The sequence below is a fragment of the Melanostigma gelatinosum genome, assembly GCF_949748355.1.
Source record: "Melanostigma gelatinosum genome assembly, chromosome: 6".
Lineage (NCBI taxonomy): Eukaryota > Metazoa > Chordata > Actinopteri > Perciformes > Zoarcidae > Melanostigma > Melanostigma gelatinosum.
In genome coordinates, this window is record NC_136639.1 from 14,602,428 (window position 1) to 14,615,462 (window position 13,035).

A 13,035-nucleotide genomic window follows, 5' to 3' on the forward strand; every position below is an offset into this window, starting at 1 on the left:
ACCTTCTTGTTGTTGAGTTCACTGTAACTATTTGTAAACTTTCAAGTAACTGAATGACTTTAATGCTTCTTGAGGCTTTATAGCTCATGTATGAGATTGCCGAAACATTTCTTTTGCAAACAAAACTGTGCTGAAGGTGAACCGTTGTTTGAGCCGTACTTGGTAGGCAAGCCAGTGGGACTCCCTTGATATCTAGCGAGCTAATTACCCGCCATTCAAACAGGAGGGACGGGACAACCTGGGCACGCTGGCAAAATACAAGTAATTGTGGCTTTTGTGCTGGAAACAATGCAGTGGCAGTTATGAAAATGGAATTGTTCAACGAGATAAGGAATATATTCAGCTCGTAGATGAAGTGACAATACACACGTTGTCTACGTGGGTTCAAATTGGACTGTAAACAAATGTAGTCATACCTCAGGGAAAGCTGTGTAGTGTGTCTCTAACCGCTGTCATTTGTTGGCTCGCTATTCATTCTAAGATGGCCTCTTTCATTTGTTGCGAGTTTGAATTCTGTCATGTGTCAACCGAAAAATGACTGATTCCATCAAGGTCCGCCATGATGAAGCCCCTTTTCACCTTCTCTCCCTCTCATTTCCCCCTCTTTTCCTGTCTGTTGTGAGTTGTCTATGACTCCTTTGCTCTCATTCCCTGTTATAGTTTCTGCATTCGATCCACATGATGGAGCAGAAACGTGATGTGTTGAGTTCTCAACCCACCGTCACGCCTTCATGACGTGTCCTCTGTTGCTCACTCCCCGTCTTTCTATTTATACAAGGATGACCGAGGACACGTTTGATACGTTGCGGTTGTGGGTCATCATACTGATGTGTATGCTCCGGCTCGCTATGATGAGACATCATCTCCAGGCCTACCTCAACCTGGCCCAGAAGGCCGTGGACCAGATGAAGAAGGAGGCGGGACGGATAAGTACCGTCGACCTGCAGAAAATGGTGATTAAGATAAAAGACGCGATGGTTCTTAATATATCCGTCTGCAATTCTGCGTCAATTTAGAAATGCGAAACGATGACTTTATCCCATTAAACACATGCTGTTGGAGTGGATTAAGGGACAGAGCAATGTTAAGATGCGTAGTTATCGCCTGCATGAAGCCACCCTGCTGGTTCTGCAGACATTTAGGAGCGAGGCAATTTCCCCTTTATTAAATGCAAATCCAGACACGTAGGACCCTGTCCTGTGAAATAAGGAACAGAGCACAAACCACAGTCATCTGTCCACCGGACATTCAATATGCAGGAGGCATGCAGCCCACCTGTGGTGCACTTGGAATTGGATACATTATCAGTGAAAGTGTTGTGGCGAAACACATCAGCTCCTAAGCTGACCCACCAGATGGTTTGTTACACAGAGCCATCTGAGAAGCCGTCACTGGAAACTGTTTGGAAAAGGGCCGTCAGATGATTGTACGAACCATCTGTCAATCAAGCACTTACCAAAGCCTGTCGGCAGGCGAGCGTCGAGAAACGCCGTCGGTGCCGTTCTTAGCTTCTCTGTCAATGAAGGAATACTCTCCACGCTCAGATATTGTTATACATTTATGTCATATTTTAAATATATGGCGCAACAAAGTGTGCTTTTTAGTTTAGTTGAAAAACGGACCGATTGTGAGAGAAAATGTGTGGCAAAGTTCATAGTCATTTAAAATCCCCTTTGTTCTGTAAGATATAACATTATTAATATGGATATTGGCCGGTAGAGCCGTGTTCTGCTGTATTCAGATATTCACTGATTGAAGAGAAACAGAAAGCAGCTGTTTGGTGTTAGAACTCCATGTCTTGCACGATACGCCGTTTGTGTAAAGTGACATCGTAAAATAATTCTTCCTCTCTAATCTCACCCAGGTTGCACGTGTTTTTTACTACTTGTGTGTAATCGCACTACAGTATGTGGCACCGCTGGTGATGCTGCTGCACTCGACTTTGCTGCTAAAAACCTTAGGTGAGTCCTGCACTGCTCGAGAGTCTTCCAGTGTATCGCTTTGCCTTCCATAAATTCAACACGTCGTCACCCGTTGTCTCGTTTCTTACAGGCGGACACTCCTGGTGGGTCTACCCCGAAGAAGAAGACCTGCCTTGCGTCTATGACATTAACTCTGACTATGTGACGGGGGCGGCACCAATAGCAGCCCCAACACCAGCTTCAGTGGTAGAAACGGGAGCCCGGGCGTCAGTCGCCCAGCTGTCGATGGCTCTGGGAGGCCTGCGGACTGTCTTCAGCCCTTTGCTTTTCCGGGGCCTCTTCTCCTTCTTTACTTGGTGGATTGCTGCCTGCCTCTTCTCCACCTCCCTCTTTGGCCTCTTCTACCATCAGTATCTCATGGCGGCATAGCATCGCCAACCCTGCAGTGGGCCGCTGTGTGTTCAGCCTGATCAGAAAGTACTGAGTGCAGGTAACGGAGGCCTAATGATGACTCTGCTCCTCAACTCCTCCTCCTCCTCCTGTCCCTTCCTTTCTCCCTCTGACCTCCTCAACGACGACTGACCGTGTCATCAGTGCTCCTGGTTCAGCTTCCAGTGCTTCCTCCACAGATGACTCTGTGAACTCTTCTCATTGTTTCTACTACGACCACAAGCTTTTTCATTTGAGAGCAAGATGTATAAACCTTGATAACCGGCTGAAGTATGGGTTAGAACAATAATAACTGCTGTCAGTGGTGAATTGGCATAGTAATCACAAATTGGTCCAGTTTGCTGTGTGAATTTTGAATATTGTGAGGTTAACAATTTTTATTTTATTTTTTTTAATCTCTGATGCTGATTACTATTAATTTGACGGGTTTAATGGCAGTTGTGCTCAAATCCACCGATGTCGGGATATTGATTAATGCTCTTTGAATTGAACTCAACATCTTCAGAAGCATGCGGCCTCTTCCAGCTTCATGGCTGACGGTCAGATCACATTTCAGAAGCTCTTATATGTTCTGTGGCTTCTTTAAACTGGTATTGTCAGTAATAAATGACATCACAGAACGCCAGGAAACACCTCTGAGTTGCTCTGCATGACTGGATACATGCTGTTAAGTTGGTCGTATTGGTCGGTAGGCCTCCTTCTGACACAGGAGGTGAATACCATGTGTATTCCAGTCCACAGTGACGCATTGTAAAGAAGCTACATTTAGGTCATTGCGTCTGGAGATGTTCATGGAGGTGAATGTGTGACTGCATATCAGCCTAAAATCACCTTATGTTTTTCTTGCGTTTTTCTAGGTTTTGGGGGAAACTAATAATTGCTGTACTTGTGCCCCATGTCTGTCTTTTGATCCAAACTTTCACATATGTGTAACATGTTACTACATTCCATTGCCTCGGACCACAAAGGTCTTCTGAAATAGTCCTAAAATGTGGCGGCGAGGACCAGCACGTCTGTTAGTCGGAGCAGGAGGGAGGAAGTCTGTGGATACTCGGAGACTGGCTGAATGGGGTCAGAGACTGGACGACAGAAGAAGAGAAAGAGGAGATGTTCAACAGCTCATTGACTTGAAGCGGATGTATTTTAAATGTTAAATCTGTGTCCCTGGGTTTAACTGAGCCATTTAAGAAGCTGTGAGAGTTTAAAGCTCTTTGAGCAGCAGAGGTGATTTAAAGGGAGGACAGCTTAGTGAAGGTGTGTGCTTGTGTCCGTGTGTCTGTCTGCATGTGTAGGATTTCTGCTGTGGATCAGCTGTGATCTGAACGGGCATTTTGATCAAAAGGAGATGATGTCAACGACTGTGGATGAGCGACAGCCTTTATGTTCCGCTTTCCTTTTTCTAACTTTTTCCCATCCGTTGCTTTTGAACTCTTTTGAGAACCATTTCTTGTTTGTTTTTTTAATACTTTTCTGAAGGATCAAATTTTGAATTTGTAAAAGTTCTGATTTTTAAAATGGTGCCAAGTGAGTCTGTTCCCCTGTCCCGATGGCTAAAGACTCTGTTTGCTCGTGTTTGACACGATAACCACACTACTACTTTGCAGCCTTCTGTTTTCTGTAGCTCCATCATAATAATTAGGGAATCACAAGCCCTGCTTCACAGCCAGACATAATCCATTAGTGTCTTTGCCTGCTGTAATTCTTTGGCGGGTAAACGTGCGCAGAAACGGCCAATATGATTGTCCAGTCCATTCAGGAATGTAGGCTACGTGGTGCCAGACTAATTACACATCACACAATCTTGTGGTATTTCATTCTGTCATTTTTTGTGTCATAGAGCTGTAATTTATGAAATCCAGCTTCTGAGTTTGTACAAGACGCATCAAGCAGCACCTGTCACCGGTCTCAGCTTCTGTTTCAGATGATGGGGAATATGCACATAATGAATGTATCGATCCTGCCTGATTTCTAGATTGTTTTCATGAAAATTGTTTGTATGCTGAGCAGATTTGACCCCTCCCCCCTCCATCCCCGGCACTTCCTGAACTCTTAACTATCTGTGAAATCTACCTTTCAAACTAAATCAAATTTGTCCGAATGACTACTTTCATTGATTGAGTGATCTTTGTTTTTGTATTTATTGCACGTGCCGAGGCGTGTGAACATTTCTAATTTTAACATCAAACACTATTTTGTTCTTGGAGTGCATGATGGCTTAAATCAGTTTTTGTTTGTTTAAATGTGTTTGACCAATCAGTTGCAGATGACCCTTTCTTCAATGGTCTGATCTGTTAAGAAGTAGCAGGGTTACTCTCAGAACTCAGTGGCCTGATGAGGCAATGCTTCTTCTGTTTGTTACCACTGAAAGTGTTAAGTAACTTACACACATTGTTCTTTCATGTATTTATTTCTGCTTTAGATTGTGTCTTAAATAAATTATGTTCTTTACTATGTCCTTTTGTTTTATCTTCATGCTCTGGATCAGTGGCTCACTGGCTTCATATAAAGCCTGAGAAGTATTACAGGAAGGTTCATTTACAAAGCTGCATTAGTATTCGCTGTGAACTATACTGGATGTGTCGGCATTTGTTTTTAGCGTCGAATGAACGGCTCATAATTGGGTCAGCTGACAGCCCGAAACAGTACATCAATATTCACTTTGGTGATTTTTATAAAGTACAGAAATGACAGTGTTATAAGTTTGGTGATACTCTGGCTCACACAAGAGAATGACTGACGGCTTCAGAAATGATGCCTCGCCAAAGACCCGTAGCTAAATAGTTCATTGACTGTCTCTCTTGTTAAATCTCATTTCCTCCAAATCGAGCCAACGTGATAAAAAGTCTCATTTGTTTTTTCTGGAAAGATAAGGTAAATATTTGGCATTGTGTCTGTGTTGCAAAATGATTCACCTGTTTTAACTCTTTCTGTGCTTTGAAATATCTAACCGGCAAATAACCTTTTTTTTCTTTTTACCTGAATGAGGAAAATGTGAACAATAACTTGAATAAACTTTTTTTAATATATATATATATATATCATTTTGGCTTTTACTGCAGAGCTGCTTTTTGTGGCATCGCCTTGAATTCATGCTTGAATGTGCTTGAAGGAAATGAAGATATGCACATTCAAAGATATTCAAATTCACATGTTGGACCCGGGGTTACAAAATAGTTCCACACCGATGTCTCTTTGGTTAAACCTTAAAGTGCTTTATTCTCTAATAGGAGAATACGAGCACATAGGATCCTATTAAGCTTTGCTCTGCATTGACACTGCCTCCTTTTTGGGTCTCCAAGGTCTCAGGCAAGATTTAAAAGTTGAATGATATTAAAATAGTCAGCATGTTTGGTTCAGCTGCTTAAGTTAATACAGCAGCTTGTTCTGTCCACATCTGCAGGTGTGTTTGTATTATTCTGAGATCAATTTGTCATCATTTCTTATTGTGTAAGAGGTTATTTCATAATGCGTTGTAGTCACAGACTGCACGTCTTTTATTAGATGTAGTATATTGGTGTATGGCTCGATCCTTGTCATACCAGCTGGATCATCACTGGAAAGTGATCTCGAGAGAGAGTGGCAACTCTGTCAATGCAAGCCATTCTCTGGGAATAGCGTCGGGCCGGCTAATACAGGCCTCGAGTGCCATTGTCCACATGAGCGGGAAAACTGGGCCGATGCATTCATTCGTAGGTAGACGGATCAATAAGACGGCTTCCAAAACAAACCAGTGGAGAGGTTCCTTTATTCCCCTCGAGTGGGGTCTATTCACCGAGGTCCCTTCTCCGTAGAGTGGCGTGGAGCTCCGCTTCAGGAAGGGGAACCGAGACACCCACTCCTCCGTCCACAACACAGCCAGAAGAACTGAGAAGCTTCTGGAGGGCTGACGCTATAATGGTGTGCTTGGTGATCCCACCCTCATGTCGGTTTTAAAAGGCAGCAGCCGTACTTCATGGCTGACCTTGTGTGGTGAACGGCCTAAAAGGAAGGAAACACTTTACATGGCTTGAGTTCCTCTGACCTGTTCTTTCTTCATACTTTTTATTTTTAACTTTCTTTTCAATAATACCTCGACAATATGACAAAGAATAGAAGAAACAGAAACAGGCCCCCTGCTGAATTGAGTGCCAGTTACTGATTGGTTGACTGGGATTAGCATAAATGTAACACATGCAATTATCATTGTTTCGTTACCATGGCAACAGCTGTAGCACAAAACATTTAAGTGTCTTCAGCTAAACTGAGATTTCAGAACAAAAGGAGATCGTATTATTGGGTTTATTCAGCTAAATTGTTTATTAATTCCACAAAGCAGCATAAAACATTACAAAAGGGAGAGATGTGAAGTGTTCAAGTGTTTTATTGTATTGAGACATACATATTATACATATATATACATATATATATATATATATATTATATACAGTAGAAAATACAAGTTGGGATTTTATTTGAATCATAGACAAATATACAAGTGTACCATACAGTGTTCTATGCATCTAGGTTTCTCTGTGTTAGTTCACAAGGAGCATAATATACATCACATACATCGTAATACACAGAAAGCCAAGATACATTCACATATACATTTATGTGGAGGGCAAATTTAATTTTTAGTTTAGTCCTCTGACACACGCACACTAATGCTAACCCATTCCTCACTCCCATCCACACATATAGGAAATATGGTTCATCTCTGTGTATTGTTACCTCATTGAGTTTAACATTCAGCAGTTACTCGTACAAAGCAGGGGCGAAGAAACAGATTCTCGCCAAGTAAAGTACATTTAAATCTCCTCATGGTTAAGATTTCAGCTCCACTGCCTCGTGCTGGAAATATGAAATGGCTGACTGCCCTCGTGGTAATCACCACTGCTCTTACATTCATTCATCTCCAGATCAACGTTGTTCCTTTTTTGGTCTCCATGCTTCATCAGCAGCCCTCTGATTGATAATATACTACAGACAAACTGCTACAGTATAACTCAAAGTGTAATCGTGTGTGTGTGTGTGTATTTAGCGCTTAGAGATGAATTGCTTCTCTTTGATGCTTAATGTAAACCAACAGTGACTTTTCATCCCCTTTTTTAAGTTTAATATTTAGTTTTATTATTCCTAGTACATCTTGGTCTTTTAAAAAAAATACTATTGTGAATTAAATTCTACTGTATATGCCTCCTTCACAATAGCGACCAACAGAGTGGACTGCCCCCTAGTGCCACCTACTGAGTGTGACAGTGTGTGGAGGGGGAAGGGAGAGCGACCCTGCTTGCTTTGAGCATTAGCAAAATGCCATCCAATCAGAGAGCACCTTGGTAACACGTCCACACATCCAGTGGAACTAGGTGACAAATGCAAATGCTCCAAGATCAAGGTTTCTCCTTGGCAATGGTGCAGCACTTGTTTCTCTCCTTTCATGTCCGAATGATGATGGTAATAATAAGAGGGGAGGACAGGCCTCTGATTGAGCCAAAGGGGGAACGAGCATCGATGAGATCTTAGATATGGAATGCTGCATCACATGATATTAGTGTCATTCACGGAGCAGTTTGACTGACAGTTCATTCGGAAAAAAATTGTGAGAATTGCACCATTGTCCTCATCCATTTTTTATGTTTCAATTGCTGACACTTTGATGCACTTTGGTGAATGTGGTGCTCAAACTAGGACAAAAGAGCACATTTTTATTTGCAGGGTTTTGTCAGTTCCATACCAAAGAAATAATTAACACAGTAACAAACATGTATTTATTATGGCCTCCTTTGTGGTTCTACTTTCTAATACACCTATACAGTATAAACATACATACACTCACACACTCTCACAACAGCACCTGCATCATTTTGCTTCAGGGATCCTGTTGTTCTGCATGCCTCAAGTCCAACAGACTTCATTAGCAGCGTTATATTTGATTGGGCTGATGATGCACATTGCATTCAAGGAGCACTTCAACCCCAAATTGCTATATATGTCCTAATTAAGTCAATGTAGCTCTGCGCTGTTTTCAGGAAATGTAAAACTGATTGGAAAGAAAAGGTGGCACATTCGCAACATTAGTCTGTATAAAGGGAGACATTTATGTCAGTTATCTTGTACCAGAGACGGTTCATTGCTTGTACCTTATAAATACCATCAATGGATTCTGCATATTTGTGGAGACTTCCCTTACAGATAAGTTGTGATGATGCTGATATACATGCAGTATGTAGTGATACTTACTTTGGAAGATAGAAGAAAAAATAGACAGAGTTTAAAAATATTTTTAAAACATGCACACACACATAATAGTACATCATATATCACGTAAATAGTGTATCATCTGATCATGTCTTGGGTTTGTTCAGGTAATGGTTTACACTGGGATCCCCAGTCTGTTAGATTTGACTTGGTAAAGAGAAAAATGTATTCATCATACTATTTATATGTTCAGAATTGTATTTTCTTGCAAACATACATGCATCTAAAACAACATTTAGCAAGAATGTGTATTTTTTATGAGATGAAAACCAAAATAAGCAACTTTGTTCATGTGGTAATAGGAAGCCAAATTCAGAAACTAAAAAAAACTAAAAATAATAGTACTTCAGGTGATTTCCATAAGATAAGTAATCTTGTCAACCCTTCAAACAAAACGGGACCTTGTTCAGAGAGTTCATTTATCGTTTGATCCTGAAGGTCACGTATTGACATGTTGCTTCAAGCGACCCTTGACCCCTTGCTGTGACCTGCTGCCAACCACCGAGGAGGGAAACGAGTCCTTTAGAGGAGTCCCGAGGGGAAACTGGCCCCTGGACACAAGGGCCCCCAGCTTCTCTTGGTGCAGAAACACACGCGTACTGTAGCTCCAGAATCTGCTACTACACTGTCTGCTGGGGAGACATGGGCGTGAAGGCAGAACGAGAAATAGATGTTTGTGACTGGAATACACATTGGAGACATGGAATACATATTCATGCTGTATATGCATCAAGAGTGGATGTTTTTGCAAAAGACGTGCAAAATGATTTGTGTGTGTGTGTGTGTGTGTGTGTGTGTGTGTGTGTAGGTGTGTGTGTACGTTTTTCCACTTTTTTTTAAAGCCAGCTCCATATACACTCAGGAGACTATGGGGGGGGGGGGGGGGGGGGGACTGAAAAGTAAACTTTTTTTTCACCCTGCAATATTTCACTCAAGAATATGAAGAAGGAGCAGCTATAGAGAAACGTAGAACACTTTCATCATTATCAATTTTGTTTCTGATGAAAGACAGAATTATATTTCACTTTTAGCGCATTAGGGGGAGAGTGTAACATACAATTGCCTCAATTCCTTTTGAAGGTATTTCTTTTATTCTTCCTACGGAAAGACTATTATCTGGTAGTGGTGAATGCATATTAAGCAAGAACAGCAACTATCATTCACCTTCTACAATGCATGGCTGTAAATTATGGCATTATCTCTGCTGGCAAAGAGGGAAGGAGAGGAGGTGGAAATGAGGGAGGGTGTGGAAAATAAAGAAAGGGGTGTGGAAAAAAGGACAAATCTACACACACACACACACACACACACACCCTTCAGCCTGAAGTCAATGAGAAAGATTATGCTTGGCCTTATCCAGTAAGGCCTGTCAGATTTATTTCCAACATCAAGGGACTCTCCGCTGTCTCTAACCCCATCCATCAGTACCTTGTCTGGGTTTCTGTGTGGTCAGTGTCCTGGATGGAGGCCGGGAGTGGAGAGCTGAAGGAGACTGGAGGTGTGTGTGTGTGTGTGTGTTGGGGAGGGGGGTATCTGTAGCAGGAGGGGTTGCCAGGGCAGACAGTGGCATTCTCCACTGCCTGGCATCCCATGGTGCAATGGGAGCACTAGTCCTCGGTAAGTCACCAGATGAGGTGAAAAGCACTGTCACAAAGATGAAAGGGGGCTTCCCCCCACACTCTGATCTGTTTGAGAGAAAAATCAAATAGGCAGATGAATATGGGGAGAGCTAGAGAGAGTTTGAGAGAGTGTAAAATCTCTCTCACTGTATTCCATGTCAATATGTCTCACATTTGAAATCCTTATTATAGTTTGGGTGTGGAAAAAATGGATGTGCTTTCATTGTTCAGGGACATGTCCCCTCACACACACACACGCAAACACACACACACACGTACGTCATTCCCCTCACCCGGATGCCTGTGCCACACCACCCGCCCCTGTCGTTCTGCGCGATGTAACCTAGCAACTATTTAATTAAAATAGCATCAGCAAGGATAGAGGCTTTTTTCTATCCCTTGCAAGGATTTCCTCCAATCTCAGTGCTTTTCAGCACACCATGAATCAAAACCGACGCTGTGTATGCCACCGTATCATACCCCTCACATACCCGTCTTTGTTTCTACATTTGGTTATTTCAACAAGAGCTTGCATCGTTGACACCTGCCTGGTACAATGTACCTGATGTCATATATCTGCTGTGGTGGCACTATACATCTGTGCTTCAACTGGCCAGAGATTTAATGTAATGTAGGATGTTATTATGCCACAGAGTTGTACAAGCAAGGCCATCACCTTACTGTCCTTCAGAGTAGTCTATCAGGAATAATAGAATGCCTCCTCTTGAAGCACCCCCCCCCCCCCTTGTGCCTCCTTTTCTCTTTGTATGCCAAATCACAGCACCCTCTGTTTTGACCTAAAAAGAGACGCCTCTTACCATGCTCTACATGTGTGCCAAGCTCGGGCAATGCGGAGCAATTAGAGGAAATGTGAAGCAGCTCCGCATGTCAGCGTACATCGGACTCACTGTCACTCAAACCACATCCATGACTCCTCTGCTCTGAGAAACAAACAATGGAGCAATATTCTGGTTCGGGGCTGTCAGAACAGAAGGGCCTATCTCTATTTCACTCTCTCGTTCTCCCGGTCTTTTTCTCTTGTGCTTTTCCTGCTGCTAATGGATATCCTGATGTGTCATAGAGCAGTGAAGTTATCTGCCCTTTCTTGATTTTCCGTAATGTAACATTCTGTATAGTACAGGTGCACCAGAGGGATACACATAACTCTTTTCACTTCCTCTCAATAGGAGGACCTCTGTCATTATGACTTAAGAAGCAATGCAGTGAGCGTCATAGTAAATGGCCGTAATGAGCCTCCCTCCAAATGGTTACATTATCGGGTTGACCTCCACTTCAGGTAGATTCACGCTTTCGACCCAAAATGACATATTTCTACCTTTTATGTCCCTCTTTCCCTCTTTTATCACGCGCACTATTTCCATTTCTGCAAAAGCGCTAAACCACTCCAGACACTGCAATTCAAACACAGACATTTAAGACCAGCGAAAGAGGAATGTAAAAGGATAAAATCACATATGCACTTCTACCTAATAGCTGGTCACTGAGAAAATCACATTAAACCAGATTTAAGGGGCTGATGGCATTGGTCCATTTGTATGATCTCTTCAATAAAAAGTGTCAATGGACGAAAATCCTCTTAGCTTGAAGAATATATCTAGATTTGAGCATTTGTCTGACTGACTTGAATTGAACTGGTGGCCAAACACATTTGGATTTGTTCATACATCTATTCGCCTCAAATTGTGATACATTTTTTTTGTTAATCTACTTATGTTGAAGAATTAATACCAAGACAAAAATTAAACCGCTGCTTCTTTTTTTTCTACAGGAAAATGGTAAAATGCTATAAACACAAATGTTGAATTAAACAGACAGAGATGAAAAATAAAATAATTATGTTGTTGAAATGAATGCGAAATGGACTCTACCTGACCTGACAAAGCGCTTTACAATGTGCCTCTCATTCACCCATTCACACACACACCGATGGCAACGGAGCTGCCATGCAAGATGCTAGCCAGCCCATCGGGAACTACTTGGGGTTCAGTGCCTTGCCCAAAACACGTGGACAGGAAGATTCCCTGTCAACCCTTTGATTAGTGGACGACCCGCTCCGCCACCTGAGACACAGCCGCCACATACATGTTAATGCAGCCATTATGTTTTAATCTTCAAGGGCAAATGTTAAATATTCCCTCATTTTCATAAAAGTATACATGCAGTATATGTCGGCCTATCTCTTGGATTAACTCTGTAATCATGTAAATTCACCACTGCCTATAGCCCATATAGCCTGTGTAAATCTTTGAGAGTGTGTGTTCACACATTGATTTGCATAATGGCAGATGATTTTGACAGGCAGGAGGAGCGAGAGGGCCCCTTGACATTTTTATAATGGCACTTTACAGGGTGGACAAGGTTGGGGGTAGGATGGGATATGAGCGGCACGACTGATGGAACAAAACACGGGGACCTGCAGTGTGTGTAGTTCTCATGAAGAGAGACAGCAACCTACACTATTTCATTCAGTACACTGTGTTTCGCATGAAAGTTACTGCCTTGAGGACAAACAGAACAGAAAAGCAAGAATGCTGTTGCCACTAATCGAAGGATGTTTATCTGCATCTACTGTTATTACACTGAATGATATTTAACTTTGTGGTTGCCTTTGTGCAAAAGATACGGCCGTAACCTACTAAAGCTCAAAGTGCTGTTCAGAGTTGTACATAAACTGATTCATGAGGAAAAAGTCGATGATATTTCATTAGTGTATCACGTCTGCACCGAGTCACATCCATTGATGCTCTAGAAAATATATTCAATTCTTCGCAGATGACAATACAACA

The 13,035-nt window shown here is 42.1% G+C and overlaps 1 protein-coding gene across 1 annotated transcript in view; it reads left to right on the forward strand.

The window, feature by feature from the left end:
• Positions 1-4,825, forward strand: part of tmem161b (transmembrane protein 161B) — a 14,573-nt gene extending 9,748 nt beyond the window's left edge. The window contains exons 10-12 of the mRNA XM_079269702.1: positions 779-953; positions 1,865-1,961; positions 2,053-4,825. Of these exons, the coding sequence (XP_079125828.1) occupies positions 779-953; positions 1,865-1,961; positions 2,053-2,351 (571 nt within the window). The 3' untranslated portion in view covers positions 2,352-4,825. The remainder of the gene's footprint in view (positions 1-778; positions 954-1,864; positions 1,962-2,052) is intronic.
• The last annotated feature ends 8,210 nt before the right edge of the window (positions 4,826-13,035 follow it).